The 25757-nt window shown below is 39.8% G+C and overlaps 1 protein-coding gene across 2 annotated transcripts in view; it reads right to left on the bottom strand.

Moving 5' to 3' along the window:
- The window catches only part of LOC133981562 (NT-3 growth factor receptor-like), a 270283-nt gene that overhangs the window by 181345 nt on the left and 63181 nt on the right, over window positions 1–25757 (bottom strand). For both annotated transcript variants that reach the window (XM_062420326.1, XM_062420325.1), the window contains exon 3: window positions 24532–24603. In XM_062420326.1, coding sequence (XP_062276310.1) covers window positions 24532–24603 — 72 coding nt within the window. The remainder of the gene's footprint in view (window positions 1–24531; window positions 24604–25757) is intronic.

The following is a 25757-nucleotide window of genomic DNA, read 5'->3' as shown; positions in this document are numbered from 1 at the left end:
TGAGTGATTACAAAGCCTATTAAGTATTTGTGTGTCCCAACAGTGCAATGAAACACAGATAATAAAGTTTAAGGATTTGGGTGAAATATTGACCTTTCCTCTAGTGCCACTATAAACCAAAAATGAAAATTGAAAATTGAAATTGAATGAGCAGATCATAGACATGAAAGATGAAGTTCATAATTACATTATACGTTTGCAGTTTAAGCATGCTTAACCACATGTGTTTGAAAAAGAGATGAATGTTTATGAATTAGTTTTCTGTTAAATAACATTTGAATCTATCAGTTCTTCATATGTCATGTTGTTCAATAATAAAGTGTACTGAATTTACAGTCTTAAAAAATTAAACCAAACTAAAAATGTTTTCTGAAGAATATGTATGTGTGTTCAATGCTGAAAATTTGGAGATGAAACATTAGAAATTGTTGAAATACTTTAAGAAGTTGAAATAACAGTTAAAATAGAAGAGCTCAAAGAAGCTTAATCTGATGAAAAGGAAAGAGAAAAGAAACTGAACTGTCAGTCTATGTATAACCACTTAAAGGACAGGTTCAACATTTTTCAAGTCTTACAACAACAGTCAGGAGCCCAAATGATCATTAAAGCAGGTTCATGCCAAAAGTCATTCCTCCTGTTCATACTGACCATTAGAAGATCCATTCATAATGTACTTATAATGGAAGTGATGGAGGACTAAATCCACAGTCCTCCTTCTGTGTAAAAAACGAACTAATGAAGCTTCAGTCGTCCAAATGAGTCAAAATCAAGTAGAGCTCTTTCATTATAGTCCAATCATTTGTGACAAGCTTAATTTATTTATTTATATAATCAACAGATTTTTAACAATATATTTCAAAAATATATGATGAAGAGACGAGTATCAGTGGGGCTGTTGAGAACAAAGTCTTACATTGTGACACTAGAATGAAAGCTCCAGGAGCCAGATACATAAAACTCTCTTATAACTGGGTGCACGTGCTCAAGCCTCACTTCCATTCACACAAATACCCAAAAATGGGTGAAGACATGCCCTTAACCAGCCATTGTTATGTCACTTTGCTGCCTATTCCATCAGACTTTACACCTTTCAATGAAACCAACTATTGAATATTCACATGGACCTGTTAAACCATGATCAGCAAGCATTGTTATCTCACAAATGTAATCAATGATGTAATCAACCCACTTAACAGAGCGTGTCACAGCTAAGGATGAAATACAAAACATGTTAACAGCAAAATACAATGTTGACTCTTATGTCAATTTAAAGAATGATGGAATGAATCACACAAAACTGATCAATATTTAATTTAAAATGCGCCTTTGATTGGCGTTTTATGGATCATTGTGTAATCTCAAAAAAATCACATAAATCAGTGCAGCTGAGCTATCCTCGCCTCATCACATCACCCTTAGATAGATATAGAGAAACATGTGTGAAAACCTGGTCTGAAGAAAGTGTGAGGTATGCACATTCTTAACGCACATCCTATCTTTAGAAATACCAGTGTGTCTATGTGCAGGAAAAGCGTATGCGTGGTGTTTGTGTGTACACATCGTTTATGCATCTAGCACCTGGAATTCATCCTCTGGGAAGCATTACAATCCACAGCAATGAAAATTTGCCCAACAGTTTTATGAGTCGTCATGTCCTGAATCAAAATGTTGGTTTAAGGGACATTTAGTGACAACACTTTCCAGTTACCATAGTGCTTCTCTTCGATGGGTTTTGATTAGGTACGACAGAATATAATAAAACAGGAAACTTTTGGAGTAGCTGTCTGCAGGAACTGCTCATCATGACATCAGTCTCCTCTAACTGCACTACTGGACAAGTGGATTGTTGTAATCCCTACTAGACCCAAGAAGGCTAAACCTAAACATCATACCTTGCTTTTCATCTTCTGCCTCTTTTGTTTTTTTTGCTTGGGGGAAATGGCACTAATGCTTTCAACAGATAAATCCACCTCTGCATCACACACAGCTGGGTGACAGGTGAGACGGTGTCTTAAAAGTAAAGAAACGAATAGTTGAGTTTATCATTTTAATGTATGATTAACTGTGCTGTCGTGTGAAATGTGCTCTTTGCTATTGTTAAGACGTTTATTTGCTACTTCCTCACCTTGGTCCATATCAAGATAAGAGACAACTTCTGAGGGAATATATGACCACTGCTTTGACCCTTATAGGTCTGTGTGTCCTGAGGAATGCCCATGTTACCTATTAAGGGGTCTGGTTGTCATCATCCTGACCTGTGTTAGTAAGGTAAAGGTTTGTAGTCTTGGAAAGGACAGGACATGTTTAAATGTAGTTGATCATTTACTCCAGGGGGTGTGACCCTTATGTGACATGACTTTGGGTAATAAATATGCATATATGTAAATGTATATTTGTGGCTATTTGCCATTGGCTGAATTCATACAGGTGTTCATGTTTGACCAATCACATATCATTTCTTTGTTCCTTCAGAGACTATAAAAGGTTAGGTTTGTTCTTTGCTTGTTGAGATGGGCTGATGTCACTCTGTATGTATCTCCTTATTGTACAATAATATTTGTTTAATCTTCAACCCAGCAGTGTTTTGTGTATTATTTCATCTTTCTTATTTAGTGTTTTCAGACAATTTCCACAACAGTGTCATGAGTCCTGTCTCACTACCGTTTCCTCTGAACATTCTGCCTCTGTCCCTGCCTTCAGACCTACACTCGCTTCATTCGTGTCATTCTCCACCTGCTACTAGACTTTCCTGCCTGGTTCCGACACCCACCTGCTCACCTTTTGCTACTCCCCAATTATCTCCACCTGCTGCTCATTATCTCATCAGCCCCAGTGGCTTGTATACCAGTCCTCTGCCATCCATTCCCTGCCAGTTTATCAGTATAAACCAGCTGAGAACGTTTCTGGACCCTTTGGTTTGCCTACCAGCCCCACTTAGGAGTCGATGACGCTGTCATTTACCTGCTGCAACGAGCCCATATGCATCTGGATGGTGGGAGATGCACTGTGAGGATCACATTCTTTGATTTCTCTAGTGCTTTCAACACCATTCAGCCTCTCCTACTGGGTGAGAAGCTGCAGGTGATGGGTGTTAACGACGTAGTGATCTCCTGGATTACTGACTACTTAACAGGCAGGTCACAGTTTGTCCGTCAATGTACAGATCATATGTGATGCGCAAATGCAATTAACCAGCATTGTGGCGAAGTGGCCTGGTTCAACGCACGATTCTGAGTAACAGCATGGTTGGGAACAGACAAGCTGGCACTGTACGCGATGGGTAATATTAATCCCTGTGATGCGCATTGAGCATGTGCGCCCCCAAATACTATCCCGTCTTCACAGCATCGTTACTAGTCAGTGGTTACAGTTAGTGACTTGCTGGTTAAACTACAGCTTCAGATCTTTCTAACAAGCCCCTGATTGTCTCTGTGTGCAGAGTACTCGTGTTAATAACCCTGTGCGTAAAGTGTGAAATGTCTTAATCAGCCTCACCTTTTCCCCCTGCGCACTTCTGCATTAATTTGCAACAATAATGTGTGATCCTTGGGGGTAATCAGAGTCACCTACATGTGCTCCCACCACCCCTGAGAGAGCAGTGTCACCCACGATTGCGGCTACTCTCTGTTCAAACGGAGTGGGCCCCTCTTCTCTGTCCCCCCCCGCCTGTTTTGGCCACACTTTGGCGGTGGGCAGCCGTCCTCCGCTTCACGTCCACCTTGATGTCGGACCACTTCTTTTTCAATTCAGCGTGTGTGTGCTATTCTGACCCCACAGCATTGACAGCCTCACACACACTCTCCCACTCACTCCTCTTGCGTTTATTGTTAATGCCGGAGGACAGCGTGCCAAAGAGTACATTTTTGCGTGCCTCCACTTCAGTGAGTAGCGTCTCCAATTCGCTTTCTGTGAAGTTCTTCTTTTTTCCCCGTCTTACCCATTCTTTTGTTTTAATTTTCTGATCGTGCAGAGAGGGGAATCTCAGGTGCAGGGCAATTTAAATATGATTTGCGTATTTAAATGGGGGCGTGGACAGGGAGGGGTCAGGTGTGCGCTCAATTCCACGTTGATTGGGATGTACAAAGGAAATGTGCTTGGATTCATGCGTACAACGTTTTCTGGGTTTGAGCATACGCCATGTTTCAGTAGGAAATCCACGCACGTCTTTGTACATGAGGCCCCTGGTCTGTTTGAGACTAAAACCCTTCACTCTGGATATGTTCTTAAGCTGATAGAAGGCTGTTTTGGTGATGATTTGATATGACTGCTGAAGGTCAGATCTGAGTCTATCAGCACGCCAAGGTTTCGGACTTGGTCGCTAGTTTTTAGAGAGAGTGACTCGAGATGTTTACTGACAGCAATCTTCTTCTCTTTATTGCCAAAAACAATGACCTCAGTTTTGTCCTGATTTAATTGAAGGACATTTTGGTTCATCCAATTATTGACTTGCTGTAAACAGTGACACAATGACTGTAGTGGACTGTAGTCATCTGGGGACAGTGCTAGGTATATCTGCGCATCATCTGCATAACTCTGATAATCAACATTAGAGTTCTGCAGAATTTGACCCAAAGGCAGCATATATAGACTGAACAGAAGGGGTCCAAGAACTGACCCTTGAGGAACTCCACATGTCATAGCCACTCGATCGGATTCATAACTTCCAATGGTCACAAAATAACTCCGCTCCTCCAAGTAGGACTTGAACCATTCTAGGACTGTTCTGCTGAGTCCTGCCCAAGTTTCCAACCTGTTCAACAGTATACTGTGATCCACAGTGTCAAATGCAGCACTGAGATCCAACAGGACCAGAACTGACACCTTAGCTGAGTCAGTGTTTAACCTTATGTCATTTAACACTCTGATAAGAGCTGTTTCTGTACTGTGGTGAGGTCGGAAGCCTGATTGAAATTCGCCAAAAAGGCCACTGGAGTTCAAGAAATTGCTGAGTTGATTAAAAGCCACTTTCTCAATGATCTTGGCTATAAAAGGAAGATTTGAGATAGGTCTGTAGTTGGTTAACATGGAAGCATCCAGCGTTCTCTTTTTTAAGAGTGGCTTAATGGCAGCTACTTTTAGGGGTTTAGGAAACATGTCTGATTGAAGTGAGCTATTTATTATTTGTCGCAAATCTGTTTGGACAGAGTTCACAATAGTTTAAAAAAAAGTCTGATGGCATTGTGTCAAGACAACATGTTGATGGTTTTAGATGCTGGAGTTCTGGAGCTATCTGTTCAAGGTCGTCTTAGTTTTAGTTTTAATAGGTGCAACAGCATCCATGACATTTGAGATTTTCCAGTTAAATTTATTAAGGAGTTCATCAACTGACTCTGCACTCACAGTTGGTGACATAGCTATAGCCTCCATAAACGTTGCACTGGTATTCTCATTTATGTACCTTCTCCTAACAGACACAGAGATGAACTGAACATTTGGAATGATCTGTAAGTCAAAGAACACACAGAAATGATCAGAAAGAGCCAAGTCCTTAACATCAACAGAAGAAATGTCAACACCTTTAGAGATAACCAGATCCAGAGTGTGTGTGTGGGCCCTTTCACATGTTGCAAGAGGCCAAAAGTGTCAAGTAGAGCAGAGAGTTCTTTGGCATTACTGTCCATGTTATTGTCTACGTGAATGTTAAAATCCCGTTATGATAAAAAAGTTGTAGTCAGTGCAGACAACTGACAGCAGTTCAGCAAACTCATCAATGAATTTTCCTGAGTATCTTGGAGGTCTATAAATGATTAAAAAAATAACTTTCGGATCACCTTTTAATAAAAAACAGAGATATTCAAAAGAGATAAAATCACCTAATGTAATTTCCTTGCACTGAAATAAAGATTTAAAGATGGCAGCAACTCCCCGCCTTTCTTACCAGTTCTACACTTGTTCATAAAACTAAAATTTGTTGGTGCTGCCTCATTCAGTAAGCCATGTTTCACTAAGAAGTAAAAATTCTAGATCATAGTTCATAATGACGTCATTAACTAACAGTGATTTGTTGACTAGTGATCTGATATTGAGTAGAGCTAATCTTGTGGAGATAGCAGGAGACACTGGTCAGGGATATTATTGGCTCATCAGTTCTGTTGCTATGGCACTGACCCCTAACTGTTTTTCTTGCATTCATACATGTGGACAGAGGAGTCCATAGGTCAGGATCAAGTATAGTACAACCCTGCAGTGAGAGTTGATAAAGTGTCTTGCTCAAGGACACTCCAGCAATTTGGACACTTGCAGACGTGAGGGTTTAAACCTAGGTCACGGTGTGAAAGATGGCCCCCGCTAACAACCAGGCCGACCTGCAGCCCCTACATATATGCTTTGAATTGCATTTCCTTTGTGTGTCTATGCTACACAGATTTATGTCCCCTTCCACTTACCTGTATCGCAGGCAGAGGTAACATTTGTCAGGGCTGCCCTTGTGTATGAATAAGTAAGCCTTGTTCAGGGTGAGGTGGACCATAAACCACGGCTTAATCTTCTGTTTCAGTGCTGTGTATGAGCTTTAATGGAGCACTGCAGCTACTATACAACAGGGACCAACACTCAAGCATGTCTGATGTGAAATTCATCCGCAATTATTCAACTTTGCCAGTCATGTCAAACAAAAATGATGATGCAGTGATCTACTGATGTTTGTTTTTGTTGTTGTTGTTTTTTTTTTAAAGATTTATGTGAGTTGCGTTACAGATTAAGCCATGTTTTCTCTCTTTGTGCAAGCACAGCCAACCTTACATTTAATCAAACTAGGATGCTGTTCAGGGTCCCACAACTGCCTGCATTTGGAAGTGTTATGTTATTGTAGCAGTTACACTTTCTCTCAATGCAAAAGCAAAAGTTAGATAGTGCTTGCAGTTGGTTTTGCTGTGTCACTTCTCTGGTTTCACTTGGTCTGTGTTGGTGCAGTAACCCTGTCCAAGAATAGCATGCTGATGCCTGTATCTAGGGCATAAAATGAAATTTGCATGATCTTCATTGGGCAATTGGCAGATTGAAGAAGTTATTCTCAATAGCTGGCAGTAGGGGCATTTCCACTGCAGGAACGTCGGGGTAATTTTACAGGGTTGTGACCGTTGGCTCTTGTCTCCATAGCAGGAAACACCTCTGAAGGACAATCTCCTGAAACTTTTACGGGGGCAAAACAAGTCCTTTCCTTGGGGTAGGTACTCTGTGCAGCCCCGGAAAATTCCCGGGTGGGGCTTGAGGTTGACTCGGTACTGACTGAGTATTGTTATGCTTTTGGTGCGCTGCCTCGGTGACGTCACGGTCAAAACTGTCGCACAATCATTACGCGGCGATGGAAAGTGTAGCAGAATGATTAGGTAACAGCTGAGAGGACAGAGCGAGAGGGTGTTCCTGTAAAGTTCCTGCCTCCTAAATTTGACCCAGAACTTCATTAATGGAAACAGGACTAGTGATTAAAAGTGGACCCTGAACAAGAACACAGACTAGAAAAGAACAAATGTAGAGTATTGGGCAGATGGTGTTATAGTAGTGCTGCAGGTCACTATTCTTAAAAGGAAAATGGGGTGAACAAAACATAAGAAACACCCTTACAGCACAATACCATGAAGAACTACAAATTAATCTAGATAGACACTAGAGAGTTGAATGAATCACCTCTCTGACACATATGTGTCAAATAATGTTTGCTACATGTTGGCATATAGTGTGATATAATTATTTCTTTCTTTATTTTAAAGATGGCAAAAGGAGCAGGAATTTTGTCAGGAAGACAAACAAGGGCCAGACTCATCCAGATGTAAAGCTCAGAGCAGTCAAAAATGCATTTGTCCTGTTTATGTTCTCTTGATGCAGGAGATGTATTTCAATGAAACTAAACATATTAAAAGAGCTTCTAAGATTGCCTCCATTTTTGATTTTCCCTATTAAAATAACACAGGGCCAACCAACCCCACAGTGTGACTACCAACCCCACAATGGGGACGGTTGTCACAAGTGCACAAGACATATTTGACAGTCCACATCTTTTGAACAGAATCAACTGAAGGAGAGTAAGACCGCTCTATAACTACCACTTTAGGCTTCCATTACAAGTTAAAAGGGAATCTATCCAGCAGATGGTTTATGAGGAATTCAATTGAAAGTAAAATGTGTGACTACCAACCCTGTTCTCCCCTTCATATAATAACTCCAAAAAGTGAATTCATTGTAGTGTTGAGTTACTTTTAAGAAAGTTTGCCTCCGCTCTCTGAAAGGACAAACAAACTACAATCAACACTTCCGAGCACTATCACTGAAGAACATGACTGAGAACAGTGCTGTGTGGTATAAGTGCAAACATACATGCAAGAACAGTGAGGATTTGTCACTTTTCATTAGTGCTGCTGTCACAATCAGACAGCAGACATTATTAATCATTAAACACACTAACATCTAATACTGTCACTACACTACTAGTCTGATATAATATGCATTGTTCTGAGCCTTGTGTGTCAGTATCTCCAACACAGACATAATTATGATATAGCTTTGTATGCCTGCGACCAATAGAATATTAATGTATTTAGAATGATTAATCAGTATGTGACTGTAAAGCAAATCATTTACATTCATGCATTATTCTCTGTGTGTGAAGAGCCACAATGTCATGACTAAATGCTGACAGATTAGATAGAAGAGCTGAACAAAAATATGTGGATTTCCTTTGAAAGGCTGAGATTCTAAAGCTGTACGTGATAATTATAGTTGAGTAAATGTAATTAGAACATCCAGGTCATGATGGATGTAAAATCCCACAGTACAGAACACACAACTGATGTGAGGAAATCAATAGCATCTATTTGCTCCCCTACAACTTGGCATCTTGTATCTTCTGGCATAGCAACCGTCTCCAAGGAGGAAAATGTGGCCAATCAGGGCTTCAGCCGGCTCTACATGGGGGTGGGCATCTTACTGCTGCTGAGACTTCCTGAGCAGCAGGAAGTGGGCAGATGGTGTTTGTTTCTCTCTGTGTGTACGGGTATGTGGATTTCTGTGTGTGTATGTGTGTGTTTCTGTGCGTTGCTAGGAAACTTGAACATTCTCAGTCATCACACACTGCTCTTCAAACTGATCCCTGCTTATTGAAAGGAACTGAAATGCTGTTAACTTATCACACACACAAACCAACGTCTCACCTCTCACCAGCTCCAAATTCTGATTTAATTAATAAATGACTTCATTAAAATGGATTAGTCATTATTTTTGAAGATCATTGAGTGTTTGTTGTATAATAATTAAGACTGTAATAATAGAACATCAGTCAAGATATAGCATTGAATGGAAAACTGAGAATATGCAGTGAAAGGTTGAGAAAAGAAAGAAATGCACAATGAAGGATATCGAATACAGACAGAAAATATTAGGACAAAATCCACAGTGTGTCCTCACAGTCATTTAAAAGTAGATGTGAAGCTTCTATTGATATTTAGTCGTATCAAGTAGATATCTGACACATTTACAGTCTTTTTATCCCCCAACCCCCATTCATAATTAACTTATTTTCTATCCTCCTCTTCTTTAGTTTAAGTGTTTAATAAAAAGCTACTTATTTGTGGTACTTTTTTTTTTTTTATTGTGGCCGCCTTTTTCACCCTTTCTTTTCTTTTTGTTTTTTCTTTCTTTTGGTAGCCCTGCTGTGTTTTTGGTTACTGCCAGCCCTGTCCGTTTTCCGCCGGGTGATTTATTTATTTCTTTTCCCCACACACTAGTTGATACAACCTATCTACAGTGCATTGTGGCCTTCTAACCAATCATCACTTTCCCAGCCGTCAAACTGACAAATGAAGCAGTCAATCACAAGACTGAATTCTCTTTGAAACAACTTTTATTTTATTCCGATTGGATAACACTGCCTTCGGGTGGAAACCTTGTGACTCAATATTTTGTTTTGGACATACCAGGTTTCTGACAGCGACCATAATTATCAACTTCATGAGATTTTGTTGTATTTCTGCGGAGCTCTCCCATTACTGAGGGCCCATTTCTGCACAGGGTGCTACACTTGAATTACTATAACTGACTACTGTACTAATCAAGTAATTGGATGAAACCTGCAATATGCATTTATTTATATCAATGAGGACAGACTAAATATTAATAACACCTTTCAGAATACAATTCAACAACTGTTTTCCTGTCAACATAATACAAGTCACAGTCACAGCTGTTTACAGAGAGAGTTCTCTGTTAAAATCCACAACACAATTAGTTTGACAGTGTGGACAACTCATGACAAGTGTTCATTGGACTGATGAGTGAAACAACCATAGACTGCACTGTGTCACACCCACACAGACACAGACGGAAGGACTGACAGTTTTAATTACCGTGGTAACACCTGTCATTTCACAGTCCACTCAGTAGTTCTGAAAATAGCCCATGCTAATCAAGGGTGTGTGTGTGTTTGCGTGTGTATATGTGTGTGTGTGAGTATTGTCCTGTAATAGTCATTTAAGATAATAACCATTGACAGTACATCATTTATGCAGTAACAAAAGTAAATGGAGAGACAAAAATAAAAGACAGCTGCCAGTATGACAAGTCATGGTGGTACTGATGATTATGATGCTGACGGTGGTGATGATGATGATGGTAGCAACATACACTTCCATATGTAAGTTGCATATGCAGGTCAGAGTCATGGGGACAACATGTTGAAATGGCTCTCCATCAAAAATTGTATCTGTGCTACCAAGTATAGGTTGTGTCCATATACCCATGCTACACGTTATTAGTTCTAAAAGATAAACAACATTGAAGTCTATAGATGACACTGTTTCTGATGAGATGTCAAATATAGAATTTATAAAAAAAACTCAACACGTTTAGAGAAGAAGACCACATGCAGATGATTTGAGACATTTAAATGATGAAAGAATTTTGACTTTAGACCATTTTGGAGATAATTGTGAAACGTAAAATTATTACACTGTTACCTTAGGAGGTTAATGCATTATTGAGCATTATATATTATATATTAAATAATATATAATATTATTATGTATTAAAATTGTATGCAGACCATACAAACAGTAGCAATATATTGAATATGACTGCAGACTCATCATTCCAAGATTTTTTTACAGGTTTGAACTCGATTTGGTATATTTCATAGTTCAGTGGAAAACTTGTCAGCTCTGTAAGACTTACGGTTGATTTATTTAGCTTTTGAAGTTTTGAATATAAAATGTCTAAAAAATTTAGACTTGTTGTAAATAAGCCACACCCACTTTAATCAATCATTACCAAATTGTATGCATCAACTCAGTCATCATCCTAGATTATGTAAACTGAATTTCTTACAAATCTATGCAGTCGATTACTCAATATTAATTTTTCTCTACTATGTCAGTTTGGTGAAAACCTGTTTTGATCAAATTGATTGGCTTGTATAATGGAAACGTATTGGCATATTGACACTTCTTTTATAACTTAGGTTTTTTGATGTAATGTTGAAAATAGAATTTTGAGTACATTGAGACAAAGTCACTTTTTTAGAGCATAACATCTTAGTAGATGCAAATGATGTGAGAGATTAAAATGAAACGATTTTGACTCTAGGTCAAGCCATTTTTTGAGATAATTGTGAAAATGTAAATTATCATAGCGCCACCTTGAGGTCAGTGGGTGTAATTTGATGGGCCTGGATGGTGGACGGAATTTGCAACACCCCTGCCAATTTTGGTGTTTGTACATTTTATGGTTTTTATTGCACATTCAGTTTTAACTGGCAAAAAATAAGAAAAACTATAAGAATAAGAACAAAACACAAAAAAAGGGTTCCAGTAGCTTTGCTGCTTGGACCCCTAAATATATATGAAATGCGTGCCTCATGCTCTCTCTTCTCTTCGCTTCTGTCCTGAGAGGAATACTGATGAGGGCCATAATCTCAGCAGCTATGAATAATAAACATTCTTACATCACCAGCTGAAAGGAGAGGAGGGACACAGATGGAGCTGTGAGACACAGAGAGACTAACACAGATACAGTTTTGATTTCCTACTCAGTCAGTGTTGATGGGTCACTGCAGGGAAAATATTACTACCATTATTGCTACAAAAAGTAGCTACCACTAGTCTTAGTATTACTTGAAATGTTGCTTAGAACAAAGCTACTACTATCAGTAGCTGCTACCACTGATCATAATATAACAAAACTGAATGTGGCTGTATCATATTCTGGAAGCACCTGAAATTGCAGAACTGTGGCACAACCAGAATTTGACACATTGGTATCCAGTGGACACCCGTGCATGGTCTGTGCACTATGTATGTACATACTCTCTTGCCACCACTCTTGGTGTGTCGAGCTCCACTGCATGAAATATGCAAAACAAATGTCAAAACGTATGCTGGTAACATTTTATAAATAGTCTTTTTGTTCCACTTTTGGGAATAACATGGAAACTGCAGTGTACATTTCAATATAAAAGACACTGGAGATAAGTGAAGAGTTTATTTAAGATATTGTGATTTGTCTGACTGTCAACTAAATGAAAAGACATTAATGAATTGATCTGCTAACAAGTATAGTATTTAAACCTGATATGTCAGATTAAGTCAATTTCATTTGTATAGCCCAATATCACAAACATACAACATTCTCTATTCTTAGATATATGGTTTTTTTCTCTGTGCTATAGAGCCCCATCGTTGTTCAAAAACACATCAGTGATTCACACTGTTGCACTGGGTGACATTTTCCTTCATTACTGTGAAAACACACACACACACACACACACACACACACACACACACACACACACACACACACACACACACACACACTGTAGTTACTTTTACTCAATCCCCCACACATTACGCTGCTAGAAATACTCAAATGTGGATTCATCCACAGCTGAAAATAGCTGCCAAAAACTGCATTTTCCTCCTGTGTTTGAGTATCATTTTTTTTAAAACTACAGTGACCAGCTTTTTTAAGAAATGACTAAGCCTTTCTTCAAATGAAACTACACATTTGTCTTTTAAAGTTTTGCATTTTCAGTAGACACCAATGAACAGGTTAGGAATGACTAAAGGTATTGAGAGTGACAAAAGGGACCAACACATTGTTGGTTTGAGTTTTGAAATGGGATTTTTTTAAGAATAAAAAAGGCTTACAGGGTTCTGATCGTGTAATAATCAGCACTGTACAAAGAACCTGTCGGTATCTTCAGTGCACATGTTTAAAATGGCTTCCATGGCAAACTGCAGTGTTAGAGTGGAACTCTAGTAACTCTCTCAAGGAGGGGAGTATAGCATAGTATGGTTGTGCATACACAGCCTCAAGTGGTGTAAACAACACTGAACCCCTCCTACCTAATACTACTACTTCATCTAATAAATGTTGCTGCTGCTGCTGGAACAGTAACAGCAGTGATAATGCTATTGTTATCATATTACCAGTAGTTGTAGCAGCAGCAGAAGCAGCAATCATTGGAGTACCAGCTGAAATTCTGCTGCTAATTATCCCGATTCAGTGATCAATAACGTGTTAATTGCCTAATAGTAAATCCATAAAAGGTTAATTACAACTAACCTCAGTCCGGACATGATCCTGTGGTCAACCTGGCAGAAGTCCCTATACATTGTGGAGTTAACTGTGCTGTGGGAGGCTGTGGTTGATGAAGCATATGAACGCAAGAGGCTGAAATATGCAGACCTAGCAGCAGAGGTGGAACAACGTGGTTGGCAGACCAAGGTCCTCCCTGTAGAGGTCGGCTATATGGGCTTTATAGCCACCTGAACGTCTAAACTCCTGAAGAGGATGGGGATTCGAGGCCATGCCCTCCGACAAGCAGTCAGGTCATTGTCAGAGGCTGCTGAATGAAGCAACACTGGATCTGGCTTAAAAGAAAGGATCCCAACTGGATTGAAGAGGGTAGCACACCTGGGACGCTTGGTGTCACTGTTGAGCATTGTGGGTTTATCAACGAAACACCAATGAAGGAGGGTGCCCACCTGATGACCCCAATGAAGTTCTTAGCCCCTTCTCCACTAAAGAAAAAAAGTGCCGATTTATCTGAGGGATTGAAACATCAAGTCCTATGAGCTCACTTAGATTATTAATGCTATTCCCACTGAGCAGTGTGTCTACAAAAACATATAACATTAGACGGTATGTGTAGGTAATGAAAAAAGGAGATCAAAAGAGAAGAAAAAGGATGAAAAGGATGTGGCTTCCAGAAGTACATTTAGAGGATTTGGTGGGATTTACTCCAGCAACATTCTATATTCCCCTCTGCTACATAAAAAATGGCCCTCGTTTATCAAACAAATTTATGACTAGGTGTACGGGCATTTCAACCCAAAGCTCAGCATTTATTGTCAAGGTATTTGCTGGAGCTTGTTAACCCAAAGTGTCAGGATGCTGGGATGTCTTACACAGGAACATTTATTGAAGCTCGATGGAAGAGAACAAAGTTACAGTCCAAAAGAAAATACTGCAATGCCACTCAATTCTGCTGTCTACCTCCAGACATGAGTATTTAAACCCCTTCATCAAATCCTTATCCTTGCTACCTCCAAATAAGGATATTCTTCACACATCTATGCCTCTATTGGTTAGTGAACTATAAACAAGACACTATGCTGATCCAAATGAAGTCACAAGTTACCTTGAGACGTCTGCACAAAACATAGCATTTCTCCTTCTGACCTTGGTTCCCATAGGAGACAGCCACACTTGTCAAAACAGCTGCATATCACAAATGTTTCCTTCCCATTTATGAATTTGGACGAGAGTGAAGGATTTATGAGATTGATGGTTTTCTTAAGGGCAGATGCCTCAATCTAGGATCAGTAGGGGGGGACTCTACTGTACACACCAGACAAAGTTTGGGACATAAGTTTGGCCTATGGGGTTTTACACCATATTGCGCAGGATAACAGGGTACCATTTTATGTTCCTAAGCAGCCAGATGAACCTATGCCGAGAGAGCCATAGCCAGCACAGCCCCATCTGGAGGCTGTATGAGGAACTCATTGGAAGGATTCAAAGTGTTAAATATTTACGATAGGCAAGTAGGCTATTCAGTAGGGGAAACAAAAATACACAATGTTTAGTCAAACATTGTATTTATGTGATGCACACATTTCAGTTTTTCCAGGACCTCTGTTGTCAGAACCTGGGGTTTTTCCAGGTGTGGAAGATATGAGCTCTCTCTCACAGCTCACCATGACCTGGACTTTGGGGCTGATTCCTGGCTGGTTTGTGCAGCTAAAGGCTAAACAACTCCACAGGTGTCTGGCTCTGATTGAGCTGAAACATACCGTCTAATCTCCTGAAATTAAAGCGCGGCCACTCACTCCTCAGTCTGCGTCAATGATAAAATCATAAACTCTATGGGCTGTGACGACCCCTCCCACTCTGAGGGCTCGTGAACCCGGGACCTCTTGCATCCGAATCGAGAATCTTCCAAAGCGAGGCCTCCAAACCAACTGTATAAGGGGTATGATGTCTAAATGACAATTGGTTTCAGCCACCACATTCATCAATGCCTGATCATTCTCATGCTGCGATTAGTGACACAAGAATGTTTCATGAATCAAACGTGAACACTGTCTTAAGATTTTGCACTCGGCTCTGCACTGGTTTCTACATTAGATTGATAAATGAGCGCAATCGTCTCCGGCTCATTGCACCTTCTACTCCCCCTTCCTCCCATCCTTGTCTACTGTGATCTTTTTCCCTCCTGGTATCTTCTTTGTGCATATTCTCTCATTTTGGGCTTTTCTCCCCATCATATAATAATAATGCATTTTATTTAAAGGCGCCTTTCAAAGCACTCAAGGACACCTTACAAGGCATATAAAACACAACAACAGTAAATCAAACAATAAAATCAGGTAACGTTTAGTGCAAAAATAAAGAAATAAATATGAATGTGACTATAAAGTGCATCAGTACAACAAATAAACAAGAACGTGATTGCATAGTTAGTGTGACACAGAGTAAGCCACTCTGAATAGGTGCGTTTTCAGGCGGGATTTAAAGGTGGAAACAGAGTCCAAAGTGCAAATGTCTGGTGGGAGAGAGTTCCAAAGGCGGGGGGCAGATCGGCTGAAAGCTCTTGACCCCATGGTAGTTAAGTTGGCAGATGGGGCAAAGAGCTGGTTGGCAGAGGAGGACCGGAGAGTTCGGGAGGGTGTGTAGATGTGAATCAGTTCCGAGAGATATGATGGTGCCAGGTTGTGAAGGATCTTGTAAGTGAGGAGTAGAATCAATGCAGGATTTGATAGGGAGCCAATGAAGTTGCTGCAGGGCAGTAGTGGTGTGTTCAATAGAGGGGGTTCTGGTTATGATACGGGCTGCTGCGTTCTGTACCAGCTGGAGTTTGTGAAGAGATTTCCGCGGAAGACCAAAGAGGAGAGAGTTACAGTAGTCCAGACGGGATGTGATCAGTGTGTTTACCAGGATAGCGGTGCAGGTTAGTGAAAGTGAGGGACGGAGACGGTTGATGTTCCGTAGATGGAAGTATGCAATCCGACTAACGTTATTGATGTGGGCTTCGAAAGATAATGTGCTGTCCAGGATAACACCCAAGCTCTTTACCTGAGGGGATGTAGGAACAGTGGAATCGCGATGGACATGGAGAAAATGTTGAGTGTTGCTAGGTTTGATCTGGTACCAATGAGGAGGACCTCAGTGTTTTCGCCGTTGAGTTTAAGAAAGTTGAGTGAGAGCCATGATTTAATTTCCAGTAAGCAGTCCAATAGGGCGATGGGTGGCAGAGTGGAAGAAGGCTTAGTGGAAAGATAGAGTTGGGTATCATCAGCGTAACAGTGGAATTGAATGTCAAATTTCCTGAGAATATGACCAAGAGGCAGAAGATAAATAATGAACAGGAGGGGGCCAAGGACAGAGCCTTGGGGAACACCACTAGAGACTGGGGAGGAGCTGGATCTCAGGTTCTTGAATTGAAAAAACTGTGTGCGGCCAGAGAGATATGATCGGAACCAGTTCCGGAGGGATGTCAGTGATTCAATGGAGGATAACCTGTCCAGGAGGATTTCATGGGAAACAGTGTCAAAAGCTGCGCTCAGGTCGAGGAGAACCAGAATGGAGAGAAGTCCAGAGTCAGATGCCATCAGGAGTTCATTGGTGATTTTTCACTAGGGCTGTCTCTGTGCTGTGGAGGGGATGGAAGCCAGACTGAAATTGTTCATAGAGATTATTGTCAGACAGGTGGGTGTGGAGCTGGGCTGCAACAGTTCTTTCTAGTATTTTGGAGAGAAATGGCAGGTTTGAGATGGGTCGGAAGTTGTTGAAATCATTCGGATCAGCGCCAGGTTTCTTGAGTGTTGGTGTTATTGCAGCAGTCTTTAGTGAGGATGGGACAACACCAGAAGTCAGTGAGGAATGTTTGATGTCAGTTATTAACGCGGACAGGGCAGGTAGGCAGATTTTTACCAGGTGGGTAGGTAGGGGGTCTAACTGGCAGGTAGATGGCTTGGATTTATGAATGAGACCAGTTATTTCAGAGACAGTTGGCAGTATGAAGCTGGCGAGCAGAGAGATGCAGGACGATGAAGGCCAAGAGTGCAGAGAGGATGCAGAGTTATTTGAAGCAGTCAGTGTCTGGTGGATATTTTCAATTTTGGCATTGAAGAAGGTCATGAAAGCATCACACTGTGTAACTGTGAGTAAGTGAGTTGGTAGAGCGTCTGGAGGTTTCAGAATATTATTGAGAGTTGAAAATAAGGCTCTAGTGTTCCCATCAGCTGTCCTGATTAAGGTTGAAGTATGTGGTCTTGGCTGAATAAAGAGCATCCTTGTATTGAAGTATGTGATTATAATACATTTATTTGTGAACTGCAAGGCCGGTTTTAGCATAGAGGCACTCCAATCGACGGCCTTTGGTTTTATTATATATTAATATATATTTGTGATATATATTAAACATATATCACAAACCTTTAGTACCAAAACAATATTTCTATAAGGTCTTATCATTACTGCAAACTGACTATGTAATAATATGGGTAAATAATGCTTTAGTTAGTGCCACGGGTGCTAAGCTCCGAGGCACTCTCTCAGCAGTAATACTGCTGAGAGAGTGCCTCGGGGCATAGCCGTGCTTGTGCTCTCTCCAAAACACCAAACTGTTTTTACATAACATGTAAACTTTTCAAACTATGAGCAGTCAAACGAGGAGTGGGAATCACTTTTTCTTCAAAGTTAGAGTGAAAGCGTCAGTTAGCTTGAGTGTGTGAAGCAGTAAAAAATAAACTTAATTTTTATTTTTAACTAGAGCTCACGGCCAAAACGTAAAAAGGAGACAAACAATTTTTTGTCAAAATGTAGACATAGGTGTTGGGATTCATAAAATGTGACTTTGACAGGCGGGGTCTGCACAAAATTGAAATGGGGGGGCTGAGACCTCTCGATCCCCATTGACCAGAATGTAATCGTCTTTTTTTTCTCAAAAGAATCTCACTCTGTCTTCGCACTGAGCTTACGCGCTCATTTTAAGGAATATCTGAATAAAATACTGTCAGAATCTGTCGGCTTCTGTGTCTCTCACAGTGTTTTCGGTTTTTGGACAGGAGTTACGGTTTTCTCACAGTTTGCAATTGTTCGGGACCTTGTCAGAAGCCAAATTCTGGGGCGTTTTGAGAATTTTTTCCAAGCAGATTCTCAAATTGCCGTAGCAACCGTAGAACCTTCGCTGTCCTTGGCATCACTTTTTTGTGATTGGCTAATTCCTGTCTGTCTATTTAGCCAGTTAACCGAGCTAGCTCTCAGCAATAGCGTCCATGTTTAGGGTAGAGGTGGTGACTTTGATTGACAGGTGACACTTGGTAGGGGGCGGGGCTTCAGCGAACTCGGCGGTTGGGAGCAGACACCAGAGGCTGATTTTTACACAACTTTGAAGCCTAATTTCACATATTTAGCGATTTTTTTAATCATTCACATTTGGCAGGGTGGTTAACAACACACTTTTTCTGTGACATGTCAAACTCAGAACACACATTTATTCTTACTTTACAGGGACTTTAATTAGTTTAAATAAATATTATTTATGCTTAAATATGATGAACATTTACTTAATATTTTCAGGGATGTTAAGTTGAGAATAAAGTACATTACACCTGATACTGAGTAGTAAGATGTACTTAATACTCGAAACCAGAATATGATCAGGGTGACTTTTGAACCGGGATGAGTACATGATTTATTTCCAGTCAATTTCCAAGCGGATTTCCAGTCATGAAAAAGTATAATAAAATCTACTCTCATAATGATAAAATGTACTTAATAATTTCATAACAGTGATGTTCCTGTCTGTGAAAAAATGAAGTAGACTTTAATTAATTAGTTTAAATAAATATTATTTATGCTTAAATATGATGAACATTTACTTAATATTTCAGGGATGTTAAGTTGAGGATAAAGTACATTACACTTGATACTGTCTAGTAAGATGAACTTAATACTTGAAACCAGAATATGATCAGGGTGACTTTTGAACACTGGAAATAAATTGTGTACTCGTTCCGGCAGCAGCCTTGTGGCACTCAAAATGTCCCTGGAATTTTCTAGTTTAATTTGTAGTTTAGTGCTTTGGGACATGTTTTGTTTTTTACATGACTTGCTTTTGGGACAAGTTAAGCTGGAAAGACTAGCAGCCTTTTAGATCCATTGTTCCATTAAAAACAGTGAGTTATTGAAGCTGGTAAAAAAAAAAAGACTTAATTCCTTAATATCTGTACCAGTATACAAGCACGAATAGGCAAAAATAAAATCAAGATTTTGCTGTAGAACCTTGTTTTTCTCCTTCATAATTGTATCGTGCTTTGAGGAGAATAATTACTACAGTGCAACATTCATTCCAGTTAGCCCCCACAATATATATGTCTCCTGGATGTATGAAACAACAGCAGCATCAGAATTACAGTTAAAAATGTACAAGTGATGTACAACATTTAACCCTTCAGTGCCAAGTACAAAAAAGCAATCCATACTGAATGTTGCGAATATTTTGAAGCTTGTTAGACATTTGTCATTCACCTACAAATCCACATAAACTAAGAAACACACCCAGGGGCCTGAACCATGAAGACAGGTGGACATACTCTATCATTCTTTGGGTGAGCTTGCTTCACTGAGCCTAACATCGGCCGTCCTGGATAACCAGTATAATGCTTACTGGGAACATCAAGCGCTACACAGTTGGGCTAAGATTTGCTACTTTAGCTAACTTGCGTTAATGGGGCAGGTATCTTAATTAAATAAATTGAAGCAACTGTAAATCACAGCTATCAACATCCACATGACATCAAAGCTACCATAAGTCCTCAAATACTATTAACAGAGCAGTAATTTCCACAATGACCACCAGCACACTTATAAGTGTGATAATTTAGCGATTGAGACCGTAATGAATCGTTGAAAATAATGATTGAGTTAGTATTTCTAGAGAGAAGTTAAAGCTTTTTGAATGGAAGTCATTTGGAGACTCTAGTGACGATCTTTAAGGTCCTTCTGCATTGGTTTTAGCATCAATCTGTGGTACTTGCTGCTTGATATCAACACAGTGGTTTTAAGTGCTGATGTCAGTCTGAACTTGTCTTGGTTCATGTTTCCAACACAATAAATTGGAAATTCATAAAACTGTTGGCAGAATGAAAGGAAGTAAAGGGCTCTAAAGAATAAGGTATAGCCCATGCTTCCACAACTCTGGATGCATTTGACATATGATGAGTTAATCTTATCTTACAATGCAGCTACAATACACCTTGTATTGTAGCTGCATTGTAAGATAAGGTTACCTCATAAGACAGATGGGGAATTAATGTTCCTCTTTGAGCTTTCACTGCTCACAACAGCTTCAGATAACTCAGACCAAGTTCCCAAGACTCCAAAGATGGTGGTTAGAAGTACAATCCCCCACAGTTACTGCCAGAGATAGTGTTTCAGTTTTCACACAGTACGACATAAGACTGATAAAACATATGTGAGACTGCACACAATTGCAAATACACACAAAGCATTATCAATTTGTATCTGTCAGTTAGAGAGCACGTTAATTATCTTCAGATACATGAAGAATGATCGGGGTGGGGCAATGGGAAGAACTTGGGTAAAAGAGGAGGTTAAAGCTTTTACCAAAAAGCTCGCTAAATATAAACAGTATATTCAGTAATGTTTCAAATACAGAAAAGCAAAAGTCAGCTGAGGTTGGCAACCCTTCTCATACAGGACCCATAATTAATTTATGTTACACAGAAGAAATGTTTGATGAAATATTACAATAACACTGCAAAATCAGTATGTGGTGAAAAGGCAGAGTCTGTAGACAGTGAGAGTATGCTTGTATCAGCTAAAGTAACCTCTTAATGTTAATATTAGTTTTTATCTCCACAATGACTAACTTTATTTTTGGAAGTGTAGCCATAGGTATAAAATATATCTATACATGCAATATAGTAGATGACAAAGTAAAAAACTAAAATGATGAGTTAGGTCTTAATAAAATCAATAAGTAGATGGTTGCTGACATGAAATAAAGCTATAGAGTATGAAGTTGGATAAGATAAGATGAACATAGCGTATTGAGCGTATTATAATCCCATATTGTGGGAAAGGTCATAATGCACTGAACTCTTTAGGATAGGCCATTAGAATAAACTGAAACATGTGGAGATTGTCTCCATAAGTCATATGAAATGATGGTAGGTGACTTTGTTGCTTTGGCAGGTCTAACATAGGGCCAACAAAATCACTAACGACCTCCTCTGTGCAGCTGACTCTGGACTACTCACCATTCTCATCCTCCTCGACCTCAGTGCAGCATTTGACACCATCTCCAACACACTACTCCTGGATCGCCTGGCTGGCATTGGGATCACTGGTGCTGCACTTTGCTGGTTTACTTCATACCTCACTGACCACCAACAATTCGTGCAAATAAGGGACCATAAGTCTGGGTGTTTGGGTGTTTCACTGGGTGTCTTGGGTCCACTCCTCTTCATCATCTACCTCCTCCCCCTGGGCACAATCCTCCGTCATCATGGGGTCCATTTTCACTGCTACGCCGATAACACTCAGGTTTACATCTCCTCCAAACCCACCACTGCCATCCCTCCGACCTCCCTCATCACCAGCCTTGAAGACATTCGGAGCTGGATGAGCAGGAACTTCCTCAAGCTCAATGGCAATAAAACCGAGGCCCTGCTCATCGGCTCCAAAGCAACCCTCACAAAATCACAACACACCCCAGCCACACCCATCGTCATCGACGGATTCCCTGTACCCTTCTCCCCCCAAGTCAAGAGCCTTGGTGTCACTCTGGACAGCACCCTCTCATTTGCACCTCACATTCAAAACATCACCCGGACTGCCTTCTTCCACCTCAGAAACATCTCCAGACTCCGCCAATCACTCGCCCAATCCAGCACCGAAATCCTGGTTCATTTGTTTGTCACTTCCCGCCTTGACTACTGCAATGCCTTCCTCACCGGACTCCCCGCCAAACTCATCAACAGACTGCAAATTATTCAAAACTCGGACGCCCGGATCATCACCCGCACCAAATCATCTGACCACATCACCCCTATTCTCACACAACTTCACTGGCTCCCGGTACAATACCGCATCCACTACAAAAACCTCCTCCTCACATACAAAGCTCTCCACCACCTAGCCCCTTCTTACCTCTGCGACCTCCTCATGGACTACAGCCCCTCCCGCACCCTCATCATGGGACTAATAAAGGAATATCTTATTTGCTTTCAGCTTCACCATAAGACATGTTATAAAAACATACAAAAACATATGACAATAAATCATCTCAGCATACAAAATCAGAAAAAAACAAACTGCAGCACAGTCTAAAGCACTGTGCTGTATCCTCATCTACTGAATCCTAGTTTCATTTATTACGTTGACAGCTTTTGGAAAAAGGGATTTCTTGTAGATATTTCTATTAGCTATTGGTAATATAACGTCTCCCTGAGGGTCAAAGTTCAAAATCACTGTACAGAGGAGAAGAGTTGTTAATAATTCTGTCACCTTTACTTCTGAAGAGTTCATCATACTCAGCTGATTTTGTAGCTTCCCTAAGATATCAGAGGACATGTTCACGAGGAGGATGTAATATGGCTTAAAATACCTGAAATACATGGTTGGTGACTGTTTGGGATGGCTGATTTTTGAGTATTTGAGTGATGATACTTCTTTAATACACACAGCTTGATACCATCTCACTGGGAAAATTGGTAACCTCTAAACATCCAATCATCCTGCTTCCCACTGGTTTGGTTAAACAACAACACTCCACCTCACCTCTGCATCCTTCCCCAAAAAGTTACCCTATAACACAGATATCTGTTATTATAATATAATATATATTATAATATTGGCTCTGATACTGATCCTTAGGCTCAGAACATCACAGGGATAAAGGTCATTATATCTCAGCCTTTGCTGCGCTGCTTCACATCAATACAGTACCTCTAATCCAGTAACTGTTGGTTTGAATGTGACCTACACAATTAAACTAGATTGTATGACTTGAAGTGACAATGTTATCACACTCAAATCAACCATACTCATGAGCATGTATTCTTTTACTAAATGAAGCAACCTTTCTACAATTTTCTTGGCTTCCAGGTTGCACATGGAAAAATCAAACAACCACATTTTCACCCTGAATATTCTTCACTACCTCTAAAAACATGATCTTACTTTACACTTCTTACGTTGTTTCTGCCTTTTGCAAATGGTCTGAAGTGACCATTTATTTTCAGTATATAAAGTAGTAGTAAATATTCGACCATTTGTAGCATTAATTATAACAGTTATGTTTAGATTTGGTAGCAAAGGCTCTGCTGTTAGAGGGATCTCTCAAAGAATGAATGAATGAATGAACAGCAACAGGCTAATCAGCCAGAACTCCCTGCTTAATGATCCCCTCCAGACATGTTTTATATAGATACAGCTATATAAAGAATATTTCTGCGTTGAATATAAATGTGTCTAATGTGTTGTTTAACAACAACAAAAAAACATTAAATTACCTCATTCCTTAAAGTGACAGGTACTCCTTCACCCCTCATTCAAAATGTATGAATATGAAAATATCGTTAATTTAACACAAGATGTCTCCTACTATGTGTTCATGCACTGAGGCTTCAACCATTCACTACATTTAGCTCCAAACTAGTTGTGATGTCATAAATCATGCTTGTAGGTACATTCCTTGAAGTCAGATTTAACGTGAGCACACATAGAAACGTTCCACCTTCAGATAAATGTGGAAACAAAATGTGCACATATGTATATCAGTCTGCACAGTGAAGAGAAGAAAATCCAACTGAAGAAACAAGAAGAACACATGTTTTGGTGGAGGGTGGAAGACTTTGAAGAACAAAGACGGAGAAGAAGTTGAAGCCTTAGTGCTAAAAACATCAACGCGTAGTCCTCTAATCTCAAACAGTACATTTTCACACAACATATGCAAGTCCTTGTTCATGCCCAACAGCAGGCATTAGCAGGTATATTTGTGTGTGTACTCACATGTAGCGCAGGTGGGGATTCTTGGAAAAAACACGAGGCTGGATCGTACGCAGGCTGCTCTTCATGATGGTTCTATAGCACAGACACACAAAAGATATGATGAATTACTCTCAGGTCCATCACTCTGAATTATAATCAGTCAGAGAAAGAGTAAAACAGGAATAATGACCGAAGAAGATAACTCAAGCAATAAAAGAGTGGAGATGGAAAAGGTGAAAGGAGGAGAAAAATGATAGAAAGAAGACACATAAAAAACAGAAGACGAAAATAAAAAAAAAACAGCCAACATGTTTAACTTGAAGTGTATTAATTTTCAACACTGCAGACACAGAACAAAATGATATCCAAATTCAGTGTGACACCTGTTGCTAACCAAGGTTATTATAGTTCAAACTAAACACTAGGAGTGCTTTGGTAGTCTAATGGCTTGCATCCCTGGTTGGATTCTGTCTAGGGACCGCTTTGCTGCAGGTCATTCCCATCGTTTTCTGTTTCCTGGTGGCCTTTAAGCCATGATATTTACAGCATAAAGGCAAAAAAAAATGCACAAAAATAAATATTTAAAAAAAACAACTTAACTAAACACTAAAACTAGAGAACTGAAAACTAGACTTTAGAAAAAAAACAATATTGTTCTTAAGAAAAAAACTGAAATAAAGTATTTTGCATGTTTTAGTCTTACATGAGGAGGCATTGCTGCATGAGGGTTAGGGTTATTGATACTGGGATTTTTACATGACTGTTTGTCAATTGTCAATGTTTTATTTATGTCTTAAATGTATGTCTAAGGATGTCTGCTGTGGAAACAAACTGAAACTAAACTGAATTGACAACTAAAACTAAAAATGAAATAAAAACTAATGAAAAATACAAATGATAATAACTCTAATAGCACATGTATCAGAGCAGGTGTTCTGATTCTGCCTGCTGGTGATGAGCAGATTCTTTGCAGAGGAATGTACACAAATCACAGAGATGTATGGGTCCAAACAAAATAATCAGTACACTCATTTTATTACACTTTTTCCTCAGGACCACTGCAGGAAACTGAAGGCTTTAAACATTTGCTATCACAACAAAGTGTCTCAGATACATGATTTTTAGGAGGACTGTTTTGGCTGAAATCATTGACTATAAAAACACATTTTAAAGCTAAGTGTTTCCACTTTCTGTCATTATTACCAGTTATTTTCAGCTGAAGAAATCTAAGGGTGGTGACAATCACA

Source organism: Scomber scombrus, chromosome 6, assembly GCF_963691925.1.
Source record: "Scomber scombrus chromosome 6, fScoSco1.1, whole genome shotgun sequence".
Classification (NCBI taxonomy): domain Eukaryota; kingdom Metazoa; phylum Chordata; class Actinopteri; order Scombriformes; family Scombridae; genus Scomber; species Scomber scombrus.
The sequence above is the reverse complement of the archived record's forward strand: the minus strand, read 5'-3'. Positions and strand labels throughout refer to the sequence as shown.